Source organism: Eutrigla gurnardus (genome assembly GCF_963514095.1).
Source record: "Eutrigla gurnardus genome assembly, chromosome: 17".
NCBI classification, from domain to species: Eukaryota; Metazoa; Chordata; class Actinopteri; order Perciformes; family Triglidae; genus Eutrigla; species Eutrigla gurnardus.
In genome coordinates, this window is record NC_139928.1 from 21,016,549 (window position 1) to 21,037,195 (window position 20,647).

Sequence of the window (20,647 nt, forward strand, 5' to 3'; positions counted from 1 at the left end):
TGGTCACAAACTCCGTGAAGCTAACAGACACTTCCTCAACACAACGAAGGAACTCTCAGTTTCTCGCTGTTTCTACTGACGCCAGGCGCCATTTTGCTAAAAGACAAACATCAATGAAGACACACTTGGAGCTCTTGTTTACTGCAGAGTATGTGAGCTTCATTCATACATTTCTGCACATTACATTGCATTAGCCTGAAGATGATCACAGCAGAGCTGAGCAGCAGGAGGTTAAATGCTCCTTTCAGGTGCGGACAGCGTTGAGAAACCAGAATAAAGGGTCTCCAGCGTCCTCTCACGCAGGCTGAAAGAACATCGCTCCACTTTAACTTTCGTTATGAACCTCAGTGGCTCAGTCTTACCCGGCTATTAGTGACGTCGGTGCTCAGCTAAAATCCCCATTGGCTCAGACGGAGGGTGAAGTCAGCGCTCCTCCTGGTCTCAGCCTCACTTCAGCCCGGATAGAGCAGCAGCTCGGACGTCATCACTTTGCCTCCACAATAATAACAAGTGAAGAGTTGAAGACAGCTTGAGAAGGACAGGTGACGATGGAGACGGGGACTGTGCTTCTTCTCCTGGCCGTCGGCCTCCACAGCGCGGCCGCAGGTGAGTCCACACTTTAGTTGTTGGCTTTTAAGTTGCTCGCTTGTAACAGAAGAACTGCGTCATGTCTTTAAGCCCTGTTTATATGAGCCGACGCTTCTTTCGGTCGTCTTTGGTGTTCAGCTCCAGGACTTCCTCCAAGTTCGGGATGAAATGTGTCTCCACACTGAAACACTCGTCTGTTTGAATGTAGTGCGTCACTACTGAGTTGGTTTGGTCAGATCTGAAGCTGTTTAGTAGAACGTCACTCACAAATCATCCGTATTAGCACATATTATCATATTACATATATATCATATCAGAGTGTATAAATATTGTGTGATAAGTAAGAAGAAATCCAGGTGAAGAAATGACAAAGTTTGAGGTAATTCATGAGCAGCGTCTCCATTACATAGTTTGTCCTCCAGAGGGAGCTATTTCATGTTTAAACAACAGCAGCTAATGAATCTGTATGAAGTCTGTTCATGTTATGTGTTTATATTAAAAATGCTATCGGCTGATGTAGAACAAATATTAATATATCAGAATATTCTGGAATATAAAGCTGAGAGGATTTGGTTTCACACAACATGTTGTTTAACAACGATGTTGAGATTTAACTTCAGTTTACAGAAATCAAGATTTATGAAAGTGAGGGACAAACGGTCAGATTTGGTTTCTTGGTTCTTTCTGTATTTAAAAAAATAACTTTTATACTCAAACATCTGAAATCCACAAACACTCTGACGACAACATCAAACAAAATAAAACCTATTAGTTGAATATGAAAAATAACAAACAGCAATAGAAGAGAGAGAGAGGAGTTCTGTTGGATTGTGTGTGCAGGAAAACAACATTGTTCAGTGATTTGTTGAAGATAAAAACTGAGATCATGACGTTCATCTTGTGTTGCAGAGATTCACTCTCTGAAGTATTTCTCCACGTCGTCCTCTGGAGTCCCAAACTTCCCAGAGTATGTGTCTGTTGGGTTGGTTGATGACGTTGAGATAGCTCACTATGACAGCAACACCAGGAGAGCAGAACCCAAACAGGACTGGATGAACATAATCATAAAAGTTTATCCTCAGTACTGGCAGACTCTGACTGAGTTCTTTGTGGATTCCCAGCAGTTCGCCAAAAACAACGTTGAAGTTTTAAAGCAGCGCTTCAACCAAACTGGAGGTTTGTTTATGTTTGACTTTATTCTGACAACATTTGGTTTATACTTTCATCCTGTATTTTAATAAACACACACACAGTCAGACAGGAACATGACTGAGACTACTGGATGCTGCTGGACTACACTGGTTCAGTGTTGCTGTCCATCCCATAATAAGCTCCAGAGGTCTACTGACCTGAGAGCAGGTCCAGTGAGCGTCCCACAGCGAGCTGCTTCACAACAAGTGTGCTGCAGCAGCAGCTTGTTTCAGGACACACAGCTGATGGAGGAACATGAGCGGCTGCTTTCTGAACGGACCAGCAGGACTGGAAACGGGACCCGGGCTGCTTCTGCTGGTCCACATACCAGACCAGGCTCAGCAGGTTTCCATGAAGCGGGCTGACTGGACCTCATGGTCCACGTCTCCTTCAGATCTCAGCGTGTCCATCCCATCAGATATATGACTCACAAATATATGCTAGAAGGACAGCTTAGATTCACTGTCCGTGCCCCAGTGTGTCTGTGCCATAATACACATTTATATAACGCTGGAAGAAGGAATCCACCAGTTGATCAGCTGTTGATCCTCAGAGGAAGTCTTTATTTCATAAATATGTCAAACATTTTCTAGTTCCACTTTCTCTAATATGAGAAATGTATGCGTTTCTCTGTTTTATATCATTTTATATTAAATACTGTTCAGTGTTGTTCAGACAAAATATTTGAAGATTTCACCTTTAACCTCTCAGAACTTTTTTCTGAATTAAAAAAACAACGATTGTGACATAATCAATAATCAGAAGAATAATGAGCCACAAATATGGAGGATATTACTAGTATTTAGTGTATTTATTCCACAATAAACAATGAATCGACTGGTTGATCAACAGATAATCAGATTCAAGTCTTTTATTAAGAAAAAACATTGATTGATTGATTGATTGATTGATTTGTCTTCATGGATTATCAGAAAAAGAAAATAGGATCACATGTCAAAGTGAAAACACGTATTTCCATCGTGATCCAAAGATGTTAGAAGACAAAGTAAACACAAAGAAGACATTCAACATAAAAACGACTTTAAAAAGTTAAAATATATTTCATCACCTGTTAGAGAAATAGAAAAACATCTCCAACACAAACGAGGAAAAATAACATCATCATCAATCAATCCATAATCCATAAAAACTCTCTCTCTCTCTCTCTCTCTCTCTCTCTCTCTCTCTCTCTCTCTCTCTCTCTCTCTCTCTCTCTCTCAGGTGTCCATCTTGTCCAGAGGATGGTTGGCTGTGAATGGGATAATGAGACTAATAAGGTTAAAGGTTATGATCAATTTGGTTATGATGGAGAAGACTTCATAGTGTTTGACCTGAAGACAGAGACATGGATCGCTCCAAGACAACAGGCTCTCCTCACCAAACACGAGTGGGATGCTGATAAAGCTCGGACAGAACGGAAAAAACACTACTACACCCAGATTTGTCCTGATTGGCTGAAGAAGTTTTTGAAGTTCGGGAGCAGCTTTCTGCTGAGAAAAGGTAGAATCACATGACCTGATGTGGTTTCATGGACACCATGTTCATGTTCCTTCTTTTGTTTCTAACCGACAGTAACATTACACACATGTCACCAACACACACACACAGACACACACACACACACACACACACACACACACACCTTCATCCCTCTGCCTCCTGTCTGTCTCACTTCCTGTCTCTCTGTCTCTGTCCTACCTTCCTCATCGATGTCTCTCCTCTTCATCAGTCTCATTATCTCTTCTGTCTCTTATTTTCTCACTTATCTTCACATCACAGTTATTTACATTGAATACATACAAACATAAATGGTGTATGTGTCACTAAGGCATTTCAGATACATCAGACATGATCATTAATACACAGCAGATCATAATAATAAGGATAAAGAACCTCTAACCCGTCTCTCTCTCCTCAGACCTTCCCTCAGTGTCCTTCCTCCAGAAGACTCCCTCCTCTCCAATCAGCTGCCACGCTACAGGTTTCTACCCTCAAAGAGCCGAACTGTTCTGGAGGAGAGATGGAGAGGATCTCCATGAGGACGTGGACCTCGGAGAGATCCTCCCCAACCACGATGGAACCTTCCAGATGAGTGCCGACCTGAAACTCTCAGTGGCAGCTGAAGACCGGAGCAGGTACGAGTGTGTGTTTAAGCTCTTTGGTGTGAAGAAGGACATCGTCAACACACTGGACGTCATCAGGAGCAACAAAGGTGAGCAACCAGACGTGATGAAGTTTGGAAGCACACGCTTAGTTTACAGGAACAGTTCATGTGTTTTTATGTGGACGGGGAGTTTTGTTTCCTAATATTGTTTAGTCGTCAGTTTCTTTCCTCTAGTTTGTATCTATAATTTTAAGGCTTAGATTAATATTAAATCAATGCAGGTTATCTCATTTCAGCATGTTCCGTGTCTAAAGATGACAATAAAATCTGATTGATTTGCTCAGATCTAGACCAGAATTATTACCATGATTTTATTTGTGCTGCATTATCACTGTTTACATTGATTATTAGAGAAACATAATAATCTTGTTTTGTGCTCAACAGAGAATCCCGCTGACATGACCACCGTCATCATCATCATCATCATCGCTGCAGTGGTACTTCTCGTCCTCGGTGTGATTGGATTTCTGGTTTACAGAAGAAGAACTGTAATTTAGAGACCCAAACAGACACTGGGGCGGTGGTTGAATAGTAAAAAGTAATGCATGAAAGTCATTGTTAAATATGTAAATATGGATATAGTTTGTTTTCGTGAACGGCCGAGGTGTGCGTCACTTTAAATGTTGCCCTCACAAGGAATTGTGGGTCGGTGTAATCTCCTTTCCTTTCGTACAGGAAGATCTGTTGCATCCTATGCTAAAGGAGATCTGAAAGGAAGCATTGCAGCTCCTTTCCTTCAAATTTAGAGAAATCAAGCAGCTCTTATCATGGCGGCCACTTGTTTACTTCCGGGTCACTTCTTGAGTTACGAACCTTCCCAAGCAAACAAAGAAGAGTCCCAAAAACAGGCAGGCAAACTGACAAGGAAACAGAGGGAACACAGACTATATACACCAGGACTGATTAGGAACGGGGCCCAGGTGGGAAAACATGAGGGCAGGCTGACGAGACTATCAGACACAGCTGATATCCCCACCCTCCCAAAAAAAACACCCTTACCTATAGCACTTTGATCACAGCACTAATGTACTTAAGGTATGTTTGCTGACGGCAACTACTTTACTCAGACAAGGATCTAACACTTGTTCTATTTTAGCTCTTACTTTATCGGCAATGATATGTTGTGGTTTCTTTGTTTCTTTTGACAAATGTACTTATTGTAAGTCGCTTTGGACAAAAGCTAAATGACCTAAATGTAAATGTAAATGTTGGAATATTAGAAATAGCTTGTCGTTCCTTGAATCTCCAAAAGTAGAGCCGATGCCAAAGTTTTCAGCCATCAAACTCCTCTTTAAGTGATTGTTTTCCAACATTTATTTGATCCTGCAAATATTAAATGATTTAAATGAATTGCCTTCTGGTCTTTTTCTGCACCACTCAGCAATATAAAACAACACTGTGATCTTAGAATACATACCGATACATCAGTTTGAACATTACAGTTAAGAGCTTATAACTGACAGGAAAACATCGGACCTAAATTATAACTACAAATCCCCTCACAACCATGAAAAACAGTATAAAAGAGGAAAAACAAGGACACCTGGTGGGCAAAGTAAACCGGTGCGTGAGGATCTGTGAAAACAATCTACAACACGATGGTACTGTGTTCTGCATCCCATCCTCTCCTATAATGCAGCAGAAACACTCATACAAGCCTTCATAACAACCAGACTGGACTATTGCAACATCATTCTCTATGGCCTCCCCTCCACCGACCTCCAAAAATCCATGTTTGCGGTGGTTATTTGTGTTGAATAAGGCACAAAGTCAGAAACGTTTCTTTCCGTAGGGTTTAATCGATTTCTGGCTCCTTCTTTCTTATGATGCACACATGTATATCGAACCTTCCTTTATGTCTTTAAGCACTTAGAAAATGCAGAAACAGATGCAAGATTGTTTTTTTAACAAAGCAGAAGGTTTTACATCAGGATTACATGAGACATGGGAATTTCCATCACATGGTTGGGGCTGAAAACTAAGAGTGAATGTGTGGATGTTTTGACCTGATGAGGCCAGGCAAATCTTTTGTGACAAACTGTTTCAGCCTTAAGATTATATAAAGTAAAAGTAAAATAACTCCTTTACCCAACCTTAGCAAGTAAATAAACAGCAAAAAAAAGGCTGGTCAAGCACTTTAAGTGTAACAACGAATGTTGCACATTGTGAGCATCTCTCTTAAATGGAGGGAAATAATCTGCCGGCTGGAGGAGGCGTCACCTTAAGCAAAGTATGACTCTGTCAAAGCGATCCAGGTTTATCGTGATGCCACAGGGTAAGAATTATACCAGCAATAACCTACTGACTGCTCTGCAGCATGTTTAATATATTTTATAGTATTCAACTATTCAGTTAATAACAAAATGTATGTGTAACAGCCATGAGGTTGAGGTAAGAGCACATGTTTATTTCTGTAAACTGTGTTGGACGTGACAAATATTTCCTCATTTGACAGATTTTTCTCCTGTGTGAGTTCTCATGTGATCCTGTAAATGTTGACGCCATCTAAATGATTTTAAACAGACTGAGCAGCTGAAAGGTTTCTCACTTGAATGGATTTTAATGTGTTTATTTAAATTTCCGCTCTCTGTAAAAGATTTGTTACAAACTGAGCAGCTGAAAGGTCTCTCTCCTGTGTGAGTTCTCTTGTGTGTGTGTAAATGATATCTCATTGCAATTTTTTTCTGACAAACTGAGCAGCTGAAAGGTTTTTCTCCAGTATGAGTCCTCGTGTGTCTCTTCAGGTCGCCACTTGCAATGAAACCTTTATCACACACTAAGCACCTGAAAGGTTTTTCTCCTGTGTGTATTAACATGTGATTCTGTAAATTTCCACTCTGTGTAAAACACTTCCTACAAACCGAGCAGCTGAAAGGTCTCTCTCCTGTGTGAGTTCTCATGTGTCTCTTCAGACTTCCACTGATTGTAAATGTTTTCCCACACTCAGAGCAGATAAATTGTTTCCCACCAGTTCTACATCTAAATTCACTGTCAGGGATTTCATTTTTCAAAGCCTTTAAACCTGACTGAGGTTCTCTGGTCTCCTGCCGATCATCATTGTGTTCATGCTCAGGTTCAGAAATTGTTTCCAATCTTGTCATAAGTATCTGATTGTAAATTTGAATCTGAGTTCCTGGCTGGTTCTGGTCCTCCACAGTCCTCTTCATCATATTCCTTTTTCATGTGTTCTTAAACATCCAGACAGGTTTATCCAGACATACAGAGACTCTGGAGGGTCAGTACTGGTGAAGCTAACAGACACTTTCTAAACACCACAAGGAACTCTCCGTTTCTCGCTGTTTCTACTGACGCCAAGCGCCATTTTGCTAAAAGACAAACATCCGGTTCCGCGGATACTTGGTGCGTAACCTACAAAATAAAAGCACATAAACTTACATTACAAAAATAATATTGAATTTTTCTTGCACTTGCATCTTTCTTACTAGCCATGTTTAGATCATCTGACTAAAGGTTTGGCGTCCTGCTACATTAAAGTAGGGGGTAATTACCTCAATTCCAAAACTAAACAAATATATAAGACACACACACACACACACACACACACACACACACACACACACACACACACAGAGCAGCCTGTTACATCAATGAAAACACACTTGGAACTCTTGTTTGTTGTCGACAGCCAGACTGAACACAAGCAGACTAAGACACTACTGCAGAGTATGTGAGCTTCATTCATACATTTCTGCACATTTACATTTACATTTAGGTCATTTAGCAGACGCTTTTATCCAAAGCGACTTACAATAAGTACATTTGTCAAAAGAAGGAAACAAAGAAACCACAACATATCATTGCCGATAAAGTAAGAGCTAAAAATAGAACAAGTGTTAGATCCTCATCTGAGTAAAGTAGTACCTTAAGAGCAACAGTGCTATAATCAGAGTGCTATATAGGTACTTTTTTTTGGGGGGGGGGGGGGGGGGTGTTAGTGGGTCATGCTATGTAGAGTCGAGGTGAAGTCTGAACAGGTGAGTCTTGAGCCTTTTTCGGAAGATGGCAAATGACTCTGACATTACATTGCATTAGCCTGCAGATGACAGGAGCAGGACGTTAAATGCTCCTTTCAGGTGCGGACAGCGTTGAGAAACCAGAATAACGTGTCTCCAGCGTCCTCTCACGCAGGCTGAAACAACATCGCTCCACTTTAACTTTCGTTATTAACCTCAGTGGCTTTACCCGGCTATTAGTGACGTCGGTGCTCAGCTAAAATCCCCATTGGCTCAGACGGAGGGTGAAGTCAGCGCTCTTCCTGGTCTCAGCCTCACTTCAGCCTGGATAGAGCAGCAGCTCGGACGTCATCACTTTGCCTCCACAATAATAACAAGTGAAGAGTTGAAGACAGCTTGAGAAGGACAGGTGACGATGGAGACGTGGACTGTGCTTCTTCTCCTGGCCGTCGGCCTCCACAGCGCGGCCGCAGGTGAGTCCACACTTTAGTTGTTGGCTTTTAAGTTGCTCGCTTGAGGAGTGTAAACTACTAACGATGCTTCCTGAAGAAGAAACCACTCCACCAACTGGAAACTAAACTGGACTTTCACTTCACATGGAGATGAAATCAAATGAACAACGCCTCTTTCTACAAACTGCTTTCTGTCAACCAAAGTCAGTGTAACCGGATGATATATGGCGTCTATTCATTTCGGTTCTTTGGTGTCCTCGTTGGTCTGTTTGTCTGTTTTGCGACAGGTATGGCGATCGCGGCAGGTGTGACACGCCCCTTTCCGGCACCTGTAGTGCCGCCGCGGTCTCGGCCGCTAATGCGGGGTGGTTTATATACCCCCCCAGTTATTTAGTCTCTCTCTTCTGCTGAAGCGGGTGCTGCGTGTTGGCAGCTCCGCCGAGCCATCGTATCCCGGCGTCTGTGCAGTGTTCCGCAGGTATGTAGCGCAGTCTCATGACGTGACGAGGTAATAAGATGCTGCGCTGACGGTCCTTTGTTGTAGGTTGGCGCGGTGGGCCAGGACGGTGTGTGTGTGTGTGTCCCCCTGTCCGGTTAGCTGCCGCTGCTGCCGCCGTAGCTGCTACCAGCTATAGGCGCTGATGCGTGCTCGACGCAGGTAACCCGTGCTATGATCTAAATGCTATTTTTGTCTGCTAAGTGTGTTTAGGTGTTGTCACTAACGATTGCTTTTGTTTTTGAAGCTTGTCTGGCGTTGGGCTGCTGTGTGCCCTGCCTCGCCTCCAAACTCTTGCCTCCAAATTCTGGCCTCCAAACTCTTGCCTCTAATGCCTAGCCTCTCTTTTTATTAGCCTTGCTCTGTGTATTTAGCCTCTGTTTTATTAGCCTTGCTCTGTGTATTTAGCCTCTGTTTTATTAGCCTTGCTATGGGTAGTTAGCCTCTGTTTTATTAGCCTCTCTTTGTTTAATTAGCGTTGCTCTGTTTAGTTGTAATTAGTCGCGTGACTTGCGTAAGTATAACCAGTCGCGTTGTCCTGCGTACTTAGCGTGACCAGTTGTGCTGCTCTTGTTGCATAGACGCTATTTTGAAGCTGCTGGAGCTAGCTGTTTATCGGCCCCCTTCCTCTTAGCTGGACCGCTATGGATGGGTGTAAGTGGAACACCATATTTTGTCTGACATTAAAGAAAAGAACTATATAAATGTTTTAGAGCTAACTTAATAAAAATTGTTTACTGCAAGAAATAAAGATTGTTAACTTACACATCATACGTGCCTGTATTCATTTGTGTGCGGACCTGTGTATGGGATGTTTTCGGGAAACCCCCTCTGAGATATTAAAGTTAAAGGAGTATACTCTTCCAAAGCCCTTAATGAAAGATACAAGATCAAGGAAGTTTACGTCGCCCGGATTGGCGTCACCGGGGCCCCACCCTGGAGCCAGGCCCGGGGTTGGGGCTCGCAGGCGAGCGCCTGGTGGCCGGGTCTGTGCCCACGGGACCCGGCCGGGCGCAGCCCGAAAGAGCGACGTGGGCCCGCCCTCCTGTAGGCCCACCACCCGCAGGAGGGTTCAGAAGGGGCCGGTGCGGTGCGATTTGGGTGGCTGTCCTGGGCGGGTGCCCCGGCGACCCAATCCCCGGACGGTGACTCTAGCCATGGGGACATGGAATGTCACCTCACTGGGGGGGAAAGAGCCTGAGCTAGTGCGGGAGGTAGAGCGCTACCGGCTACAGGTAGTCGGGCTCACCTCCACGCACAGTCTGGGCTCTGGAACCCAACTCCTTGAGAGAGGCTGGACTCTCTTCTACTCTGGAGTTGCCCGCGGTGAAAGGCGCCGAGCTGGTGTGGGCTTGCTTATAGCCCCCCAGCTCGGCCGCCATGTGTTGGAGTTTTCCCCGGTGAACGAGAGGGTCGTTTCCCTGCGCCTTCGGGTCGGGGATAGGTCTCTCACTGTTGTTTCGGCCTATGGGCCAAACGGCAGTGCAGAGAGTCTTGGAGTCCTTGGGAGGGGTACTTGAGAGTGCTCCAACCGGGGACTCCATTGTTTTACTGGGGGACTTCAACGCTCACGTGGGCAACGACAGTGTTACCTGGAGGGGCGTGATTGGGAGGAACGGCCTCCCCGATCAGAACCCGAGTGGGGTTCTGTTATTGGACTTCTGTGCTAGTCACGGTTTGTCCATAACGAACACCGTGTTCAAGCATAAGGGTGTCCATCAGTGCACATGGCACCAGGACACCCTAGGCCGGAGGTCAATGATCGACTTCGTGGTTGTGTCATCTGACCTCCGGCCGTATGTCTTGGACACTCGGGTGAAGAGAGGGGCTGAGCTGTCAACTGATCACCACCTGGTGGTGAGTTGGATCCGCTGGCAGGGGAGGAAGCTGGACAGACTTGGCAGACCTAAACGTGTTGTGAGGGTCTGCTGGGAAAGTCTGGTGGAACCCTCTGTCAGGGAGGTCTTCAACTCCCACCTCCGGGAGAGCTTTGACTAGATCCCGAGGGAGGCTGGGGACATTGAGTCCGAATGGACCTTGTTCTCTGCTTCCATTGTTGACGCGGCTGTTCGAAGCTGTGGCCGTAAGGTCTCCGGTGCCTGTCGTGGTGCAATCCCCGAACCCGGTGGTGGACACCGGAAGTAAGGGATGCTGTCAAGCTGAAAAGGGAGTCCTACCGAACCTGGTTGGCTCGGGGGACTCCCGAGGCAGCTGACGGGTACCGGCAGGCCAAGCGTGCTGCAGCGCGGGCGGTCACTGAAGCAAAGGTTCGGGTATGGGAAGAGTTCGGGGAGGCCATGGAGGAGGACTATCGGTTGGCCTCGAGGAAATTCTGGCAAACCATCCGGCGCCTTAGGAAGGGGAAGCAGCCCTCCACCAACACTGTTTACGGTGGAGGTGGGGAGCTGCTGACTTCGACTGGGTATCGTTGGGCGGTGGAAGGAATACTTCGAGGATCTCCTCAATCCCACTGACACGTCTTCCACTGAGGAAGCAGAGGCTGGAGACTCTGAGGTTCATCCACCCATTACCTGGGCTGAAGTCACCGAGGTAGTTAAGAAGCTCCCCGGTGGCAAGGCACCGGGGGTGGATGAGATCCGCCCTGAGTACCTCAAGTCTCTGGATGTTGTGGGGCTGTCTTGGTTGACACATCTCTGCAACATCGCGTGGCAGTCGGGGACAGTGCCTCTGGACTGGCGGACCGGGGTGGTGGTCCCTCTATTCAAAAACGGGGACCGGAGGGTGTGTTCCAACTATCGGGGGATCACACTTCTCAGCCTCCCCGGGAAAGTCTATTCCAGGGTACTGGAGAGGAGAATTCGGCCGATAGTCGAACCTCGGATTCAGGAGGAACAATGCGGTTTTCGTCCTGGCCGTGGAACACTGGACCAGCTCTATACTCTCCGCAGGGTGCTCGAGGGTTCATGGGAGTTTGCCCAACCAGTCCACATGTGTTTTGTGGACTTGGAGAAGGCATTCGACCGTGTCCCTCGTGGCATTCTGTGGGAGGTACTTCGGGAGTACGGGGTCGGGGGCCCTCTGCTAAGGGCTGTTCGGTCCCTGTATGACCGGAGCAGGAGCTTGGTTCGCATTGCCGGCAGTAAGTCAGACCTGTTCCAGGTGCATGTTGGACTCAGCCGTGGGCCGGATGGGATCTGGTTCGGGAGCCACTGGATTTCATCCCTGCTTTTTGCGGACGATGTGGTCTTGTTGGCTCCTTCGAGCCAGGACCTCCAGCATGTCCTGGGGCGGTTTGCAGCCGAGTGTGAAGCAGCCGGGATGAGGATTAGCACCTCCAAATCTGAGGCCATGGTTCTCGACCGGAAAAAAGTGGCTTGCTCCCTCCAGGTCGGGGGGGAGTTCCTGCCTCAAGTGGAGGAGTTTAAGTATCTTGGGGTCTTGTTCACGAGTGAGGGAAGGATGGAACGTGAGATTGACAGGCGGATCTGTGCAGCGGCTGCTGTAATGCGGTCGTTGTATCGGTCCGTCGTGGTGAAGAGAGAGCTGAGCCGAAAGGCGAAGCTCTCAATTTACCGGTCAATCTACGTTCCTACCCTCACCTATGGTCATGAACTTTGGGTTATGACCGAAAGAATAAGATCCCGGATACAAGCGGCCGAAATGAGCTTCCTCCGCAGGGTGGCGGGGCGCTCCCTTAGAGATAGGGTGAGGAGCTCCGTCACACGGGAGGAGCTCGGAGTAGAGGCGCTGCTCCTCCACATCGAGAGGAGCCAGTTGAGGTGGCTCGGGCATCTGTATCGGATGCCCCCTGGACGCCTCCCTCGGGAGGTGTTCCAGGCATGCCACGAGGAAGACCCAGGACACGCTGGAGTGACTATGTCACCCGGCTGGCCTGGGAACGCCTTGGGGTCCTCCCGGAGGAGCTGGGGGAAGTATCCGGGGAGAGGGAAGTCTGGGCGTCCCTGCTCAGGCAGCTGCCCCCGCGACCCGGTCCCGGATAAGCGGAAGAAGATGGATGGATGGATGGATGGAGTATACTCTTTAGGTGAAAGTCCTAAGGTGGCGTTGTCGGTGTTATATAGATATATATATAGATTCTCTAGATCTGCTGCTCACAGTTAGACGGGGCCAAGTGCACGCCGCGGCGGCGACGGGCCACATTCTTGGCGTTGTCGGCAGGATCAGGCCACATTCTTGGCGTTGTCGGCAGTATCAGGCCACATCAGGAACACAACTGACCTAAACAGGGCTGGACTGGGACCAAAAATCGGCCCGGGCATTTTCAGCCGAGACCGTGTTTTGGTGTTTTGGTTTTGGCATACGCGCACGCACTGTCAAACTCGCGCAGCTAGGGGGTAGGCGCGGGGGAAGCCTTGCCATGGCGACGAGGGAAAACAGAACGTTGATGAACCAAACCAGCCGCGAGGATTTCCCCTTATAATAAGCGCTGCTGCCCTCCTGTTTAGAGCCGCGAGTTAAGTCCATTCAATGTGTGGGAAACACTGAATAGGTATCATGACTAATACCATTAATAACACTAGTCCCATTAGTTTAAAAAAAAAAAAAGGCTCGGCCCAAAATCGCCATCGGCGCTTCGGGCAAATGCCTGATGGTCAGTCCAGCCCTGGACCTAAATATGAGACTCCTTCACTATTTAATATCAGAATAAACACAGTTTTCAAGACAAAAGCACCAGAAACATGTATGTGTTTGTTGAGTACAGCAGATATTATGAACGTGTTTTGAATGTAGTTCTGTTGGATTGTGTGTGCAGGAAAACAACATTGTTCAGTGATTTGTTGAAGATAAAAACTGAGATCATGACGTTCATCTTGTGTTGCAGAGATTCACTCAATTAAGTATTTCTTCACGGCGTCCTCTGGAGTCCCAAACTTCCCAGAGTATGTGACTGTTGGGTTGGTTGATGACATTGAGATAACTCACTATGACAGCAACACCAGGAGATTGGAACCCAAACAAGACTGGATGAACAGAATCACAGAAGATGATCCTCAGTACTGGCAGACTCTGACTGAGCTCTTAGTGGGTAACCAGCAGTTCGCCAAAAACAACATTGAAGTTTTAAAGCAGCGCTTCAACCAAACTGGAGGTTTGTTTATGTTTCACTTTATTCTGACAACATTTGGTTTATACTTTCATCCTGTATTTTAATAAACACACACACAGTCAGACAGGAACATGACTGAGACTACTGGATGCTGCTGGACTACACTGGTTCAGTATTGCTTTTTTTTTGCTGTCCATCCCATAATAAGCTCCAGAGGTCTACTGACCTGAGAGCAGGTCCAGTGAGCGTCCCACAGCGAGCTGCTTCACAACAAGTGTGCTGCAGCAGCAGCTTGTTTCAGGACACACAGCTGATGGAGGAACATGAGCGGCTGCTTTCTGAACGGACCAGCAGGACTGGAAACGGGACCCGGGCTGCTTCTGCTGGTCCACATACCAGACCAGGCTCAGCAGGTTTCCATGAAGCGGGCTGACTGGACCTCATGGTCCACGTCTCCTTCAGATCTCAGCGTGTCCATCCCATCAGATACATGACTCACAAAAATATGATAGAAGGACAGCTTAGATTCACTGTCCGTGCCCCAGTGTGTCTGTGCCATAATACACATTTATATAACGCTGAAAGAAGGAATCCACCAGTTGATCAGCTGTTGATCCTCAGAGGAAGTCTTTATTTCATAAATATGTCAAACATTTTCTAGTTCCAGTTTCTCTAATATGAGAAATGTATGCGTTTCTCTGTTTTATATCATTTTATATTAAATACTGTTCAGTGTTGTTCAGACAAAAGATTTGAAGATTTCACCTTTAACCTCTCAGAACTTTTTTCTGAATTAAAAAAACAACGATTGTGACATAATCAATAATCAGAAGAATAATTAGCCACAAATATGGAGGATATTACAGAGTATTTAGTGTATTTATTCCACAATAAACAATCAATCGACTGGTTGATCAACAGATAATCAGATTCAAGTCTTTTATTAAGAAAAAACATCAAACATTTTCTAGTTCCACTTTCTCAAATATGATAATGTTGACTGATTGATTGATTGATTGATTGATTGATTGATTGATTGATTTGTCTTTATGGATTATCAGAAAAAGAAAATAGGATCACATGTCAAAGTGAAAACGCGTATTTCCATCGTGATCCAAAGATGTTAGAAGACAAAGTAAACACAAAGAAGACATTCAACATAAAAACTACATAAAAAGTTAAAATATATTTCATCACCTGTTAGAGAAATAGAAAAACATCTCCAACACAAATGAGGAAAAATAACATCATCATCAATCAATCAATCCATAATCCATAAAATCTCTCTCTCTCTCTCTCTCTCTCTCTCTCTCTCTCTCTCTCTCTCTCTATCTCAGGTGTCCACATTTACCAGAGGATGGCTGGCTGTGAATGGGATGATGAGACTGATAAAGTTAATGGTTATAATCAAGAGGGTTATGATGGAGAAGACTTCATAGCGTTTGACCTGAAGACAGAGACATGGGTCGCTGCAAAACAACAGGCTCTCCTCACCAAACACGAGTGGGATGCTGATAAAGCTCTGATAGAACAGTATAAACACTACCTCACCCAGATTTGTCCTGATTGGCTGAAGAAGCATTTGAACAACGGGAGGAGCTCTCTGCTGAGAAAAGGTAGAATCACATGACCTGATGTGGTTTCATGGACACCATGTTCATGTTTACATTTACATTTACATTTAGGTCATTTAACAGACGCTTTTGTCCAAAGCGACTTCCAATAAGTACATTTGTCAAAAGAAGGAAACAAAGAAACCACAACATATCATTGCCGATAAAGTAAGAGAACAAGTGTTAGGTCCTCATCTGAGTAAAGAAGTACCTTAAGAGGAGGGGGGGGGGGGGGGGTCTTGAGCCTTTTTCGGAAGATGGCAAATGACTCTGCTGTCCTGACATTGGTCGGGAGTTCATTCCACCACTGAGGCGCCAGAACAGAAAAGAGTCTGGACTTTGCTGAGCGACATTTGTTTGATTTCAGTGATGGTGGTACCAGCCGGCCAGCTGAAGTAGAGGAGCGAAGTGCTCGCTTCGGGGTGTGAGGTTTGACCAGTGTTTGAAGGTAGACAGGTGCTGTTCCATTGATGGCCCTGAAGGCCAGTGCCATCGTCTTGAATTGGCGGGAGATGACCAGTGCTTGGACCAGGAGTTGCATCCTTTGTGAGGAAGGTCCGAATCCTGCGGATATTGTAGAGGGTAAATCTGCAGGATCGGGCCACAGCAGTGATGTTGGGGGTGCAGGATAGTTGGTCATCAAGGATTACACCCAGGTTCCTCGCAGTTGACGACGGCAATACTGTGATGCCCTCGACAGTGACCGACAGGTCCATGCGAGGGCAGTCTTTCCCTGGGATGAAGAGGAGTTTGGTTTTATTCAGGTTAAGCTTGAGGTGATGTGCAGTTGTCCAGACAGAGATGTCCGCCAGACAGTTCGAGATGAGAGTCGCAATGTGAGTGTCAGAGGACGGGGGAAAAGAGAGGAACAGCTGGGTTTCATCTGCGTAGCAATGGTAGGAGAATCCATGCGATGTAATAACAGAACCTAGTGATCTGGTGTATAGTGAGAACAGAAGCGGTCCTAATACTGAGCCTTGAGGGACACTCATGTCCAGAGAACAGGGTTTGGACATAGAGCCATTCCATGTGACCTGAAAGGTGCGATTTGTCAGGTATGATGTAAACCAGGTGAGAGCAGAGTCAGTTATGCCAAGTTCAGCCAGAGTGAAGAGGAGGATTTGGTGGATTTGAGCCAGGTCCTCGTGCTGGCCCGATTTCTTCCATTTTCTCTCTGACACTCGCAACAATGATCTGTTGGTTCGCAGAGGTTCAGACAGCCAGGGAGGGGAGGGAGATGATCGCGCAGGTCGTGACATTGGGGGACAGAGAGTGTCCAAAGAAGAGGAGAGTGAGGACAACAGGATGGAGGCTTCCTCAGTAGGCATTAAGGAGAACTGTTCTGAGGATGTTGAAGTCACCGAGGACGACAAGTGGTGTGCCATCATCCGGGGAGCAGCTCAGGAGGGCATCCATCTCATCTAAAAAGTCACCAAAGGTCCGGGTGGGCGATAGATCACTATGATGTTGAGCTTGAAAGGAAGGGTGACAGAGACGGCGTGGAATTCAAGTGTAGATCGGGGTAGGTGGTCCAGAGGAAGGACCTGGTAGGACCACCTGGGTGAGATGAGGAGCCCAGTTCCTCCTCCTCGCCCTGTTCGTCTTGGGGAGTGTGAAAACGAGTAGGCAGTTGAAAGGGCAGCTGGAGTGGCAGTGTTTTCTGGGGTGATCCGGGTCTCCGTTAGGGCCAGGAAGTGGAGAGTCTGCAGGGAGGCATACGCTGAAATGATGTCCGCCTTCTTGACTGCAGACTGGCAGTTCCACAGCCCCCTAGTACTTCAAGTTCCGTACAGGTGGAGAATGGTGGGTAGCAGAGATTGGATGGATGGGCTCCTCGAGCGAAGGGTGTCTGGTAAAATCTTCTCCAGTGTGATGTCTTGACTGGGATAAGACACATGGCTCCGATGGGAGGGGGTTGAGATGTTATGCCTACCTCAATGGACTTCCTCAATGGACTCCTGCAGATAGACTCCCTTGTCTTTGTTCAGCTGTCTTGACTCCCGCAGATAGACTCCCTTGTCTTTGTTCAGATGTCTTGACTCCCGCAGATAGACTCCCTTGTCTTTGTTCAGCTGTCTTCGTTCTGATGTCCTGGCGCTGCAGCTGACGCTGTAGTGACAGCCTTTTAAGTGCTCAGTTTACCTCATGCACAGACTGGTGCCCCTCCCTCCAATCAAGTCTATTGACTACAGCTAAGCTGGCTGAAACTAGCTAATTGCCCACTCAGTATAGATAGCTTCGCAAGAATTTAAACAACAAGCTATCAACACAAGACTAAATGTTACAACTAGCTTTACTCACACAATGCCTAAACCCAAATCTACAATTAGTTTCTGACTTACCAACAAGAGACAAAGCAGCTTCCTTCCTTTCTCCAGACAAAATGTGGCTTGTTCCTTCTTTTGTTTCTAACCGACATAACACACACACACACACACACACACCTTCATCCCCTCTGCCTCCTTCTCTCCTTTACCACAGTCTCTCTCTCTCTCTCTCTCTCTCTCTCTCTCTCTCTCTCTCTCTCTCGGCCCTGTTCCTGTCTGTCTCAGTTCCTGTCTCTCTGTCTCTGTCTCACCCTCTGTCCTACCTTCCTCATTGATGTATCTCCTCTTCATCAGTCTTATTATCTCTTCTGTCTCTTCTTTTCTCACTTATCTTCACATCACAGTTATTTACATTGAATACATACAAACATAAATTGTGTATGTGTCACTAAGGCATTTCAGATACATCAGACATGATCATTAATACACAGCAGATCATAATAATAAGGATAAAGAACCTCTAACCCGTCTCTCTCTCCTCAGAGCTTCCCTCAGTGTCCTTCCTCCAGAAGACTCCCTCCTCTCCAATCAGCTGCCACGCTACAGGTTTCTACCCTCAAAGAGCTGTACTGATCTGGAGGAGAGATGGAGAGGATCTCCATTAGGACGTGGACCTCGGAGAGATCCTCCCCAACCATGATGGAACCTTCCAGATGAGTGCCGACCTGAAACTCTCAGTGGCAGCTGAAGACCGGAGCAGGTACGAGTGTGTGTTTCAGCTCTCTGGTGTGAAGAAGCACATCGTCAACACACTGGACGTCATCAGGAGCAACAAAGGTGAGACTGAGACCAGAAGTGATGAAGGTGGGAAGCACACGCTTAGTTTACGGGAACAGTTCATGTGTTTTTATGTGGACGGGGAGTTTTGTTTCCTAATATTGTTTAGTCGTCAGTTTCTTTCCTCTAGTTTGTTTCTATAATTTTAAGGCTTAGATTAATATTAAATCAATGCAGGTTATCTCATTTCAGCGTGTTCCGTGTCTAAAGATGACAATAAAATCTGATTGATTTGCTCAGATCTAGACCAGAATTATTACCATGATTTGATTTGTGCTGCATGTTGACTGTTTACATTGATTATTAGAGAAACATAATCTTGTTTTGTGCTCAACAGAGAATCCCGCTGACATGACCACCGTCATCATCATCATCGCTGCAGTGGTACTTCTCGTCCTCGGTGTGATTGGATTTCTGGTTTACAGAAGAAGAACTGTCATTTAGAGACCCAAACAGACACTGGGGCTGCGGTTGAATAGTAAAAAGTAATGCATGAAAGTCATTGTTAAATATGTAAATATGGATATAGTTTGTTTTCGTGAACAGCCGAGGTGTGCGTCACTTTAAATGTTGCCCTCACAAGGAATTGTGGGTCGGTGTAATCTCCTTTCCTTTCGTAAAGGAAGATCTGTTGCATCCTATGCTAAAGGAGATCTGAAAGGAAGCATTGCAGCTCCTTTCCTTCAAATTTAGAGAAATCAAGCAGCTCTTATCATGGCGGCCACTTGTTTACTTCCGGGTCACTTCTTGAGTTAAGAACCTTCCCAAGCAAACAAAGAAGAGTCCCAAAAACAGGCAGGCAAACTGACAAGGAAACAGAGGGAACACACAGACTATATACACCAGGACTGATTAGGAACGGGGCCCAGGTGGGAAAACATGAGGGCAGGCTGAAGAGACTATCAGACACAGCTGATATCCCCCCCCCCCCCAAAAAAAAACACCCTTACCTATAGCACTTTGATCACAGCACTACTGTACTTAAGGTATGTTTGCTGAACAGCAACTACTTTACTCAGAGAAGGATCTAACACTTGTTCTATTTTAGCTCTTACTTTATCAGCAATGATACGTTGTGGTTTCTTTGTTTCTTTTGACAAATGTACTTATTGTAAGTCGCTTTGGACAAAAGCTAAATGACCTAAATGTAAATGTAAATGTTGGAATATTAGAAATAGCTTGTCGTTCCTTGAATCTCCAAAAGTAGAGCCGATGCCAAAGTTTTCAGCCATCAAACTCCTCTTTAAGTGATTGTTTTCCAACATTTATTTGATCCTGCAAATAAAAATCTATTTAAAGGAATTGCCTTCTGGTCTTTTTCTGCACCACTCAGCAATATAAAACAACACTGTGATCTTAGAATACATACCGAAACATCAGTTTGAACATTACAGTTAAGAGCTTATAACTGACAGGAAAACATCGGACCTAAATTATAACTACAAATTCCTTCACAACCATGAAAAACAGTATAAAAGAGGAAAAACAAGGACACCTGGTGGGCAAAGTAAACCGGTGCGTGAGGATCTGTGAAAACAATCTACAAAACTTTTATTTTGACAGTCAAAACAACACGATGGTACTGTGTTCTGCATCCCATCCTCTCCTATAATGCAGCAGAAACACTCATACAAGCCTTCATAACAACCAGACTGGACTATTGCAACATCATTCTCTATGGCCTCCCCTCCATCGACCTCCAAAAATCCATGTTTGCGGTGGTTATTTGTGTTGAATAAAGCACAAAGTCAGAAACTTTTCTTTCCGTAGGGTTTAATCTATTTCTGGCTCCTTCTTTCTTGTGATGCACACATGTTTATCGAACCTTCCTTTATGTCTTTAAGCACTTAGAAAATGCAGAAACAGATGCAAGATTGTTTTTTTTAACAAAGCATAAGGTTTTACATCAGGATTACGTGAGACATGGGAATTTCCATCACATGGTTGGGGCTGAAAACTAAGAGTGAATGTGTGGATGTTTTGACCCGATGAGGCCAGGCAAATCTTTTGTGACAAAACTTTTGTGACAAACTGTT

At 45.6% G+C, this 20,647-nt stretch overlaps 1 protein-coding gene across 1 annotated transcript; it reads left to right on the forward strand.

Annotated features, from left to right (window-relative positions):
- The first annotated feature begins 464 nt into the window (after nt 1-464).
- LOC311028071 (major histocompatibility complex class I-related gene protein-like) lies at nt 465-5,293 on the forward strand. Its single transcript, XM_084032342.1, has 5 exons — nt 465-606; nt 1,498-1,764; nt 3,001-3,279; nt 3,698-3,991; nt 4,328-5,293. Exons 1-5 carry the CDS (start codon nt 549-551, stop codon nt 4,438-4,440), a joined length of 1,011 nt encoding a protein of 336 aa, XP_083888468.1. The 5' UTR covers nt 465-548; the 3' UTR covers nt 4,441-5,293.
- Nucleotides 5,294-20,647: the final 15,354 nt, after the last annotated feature.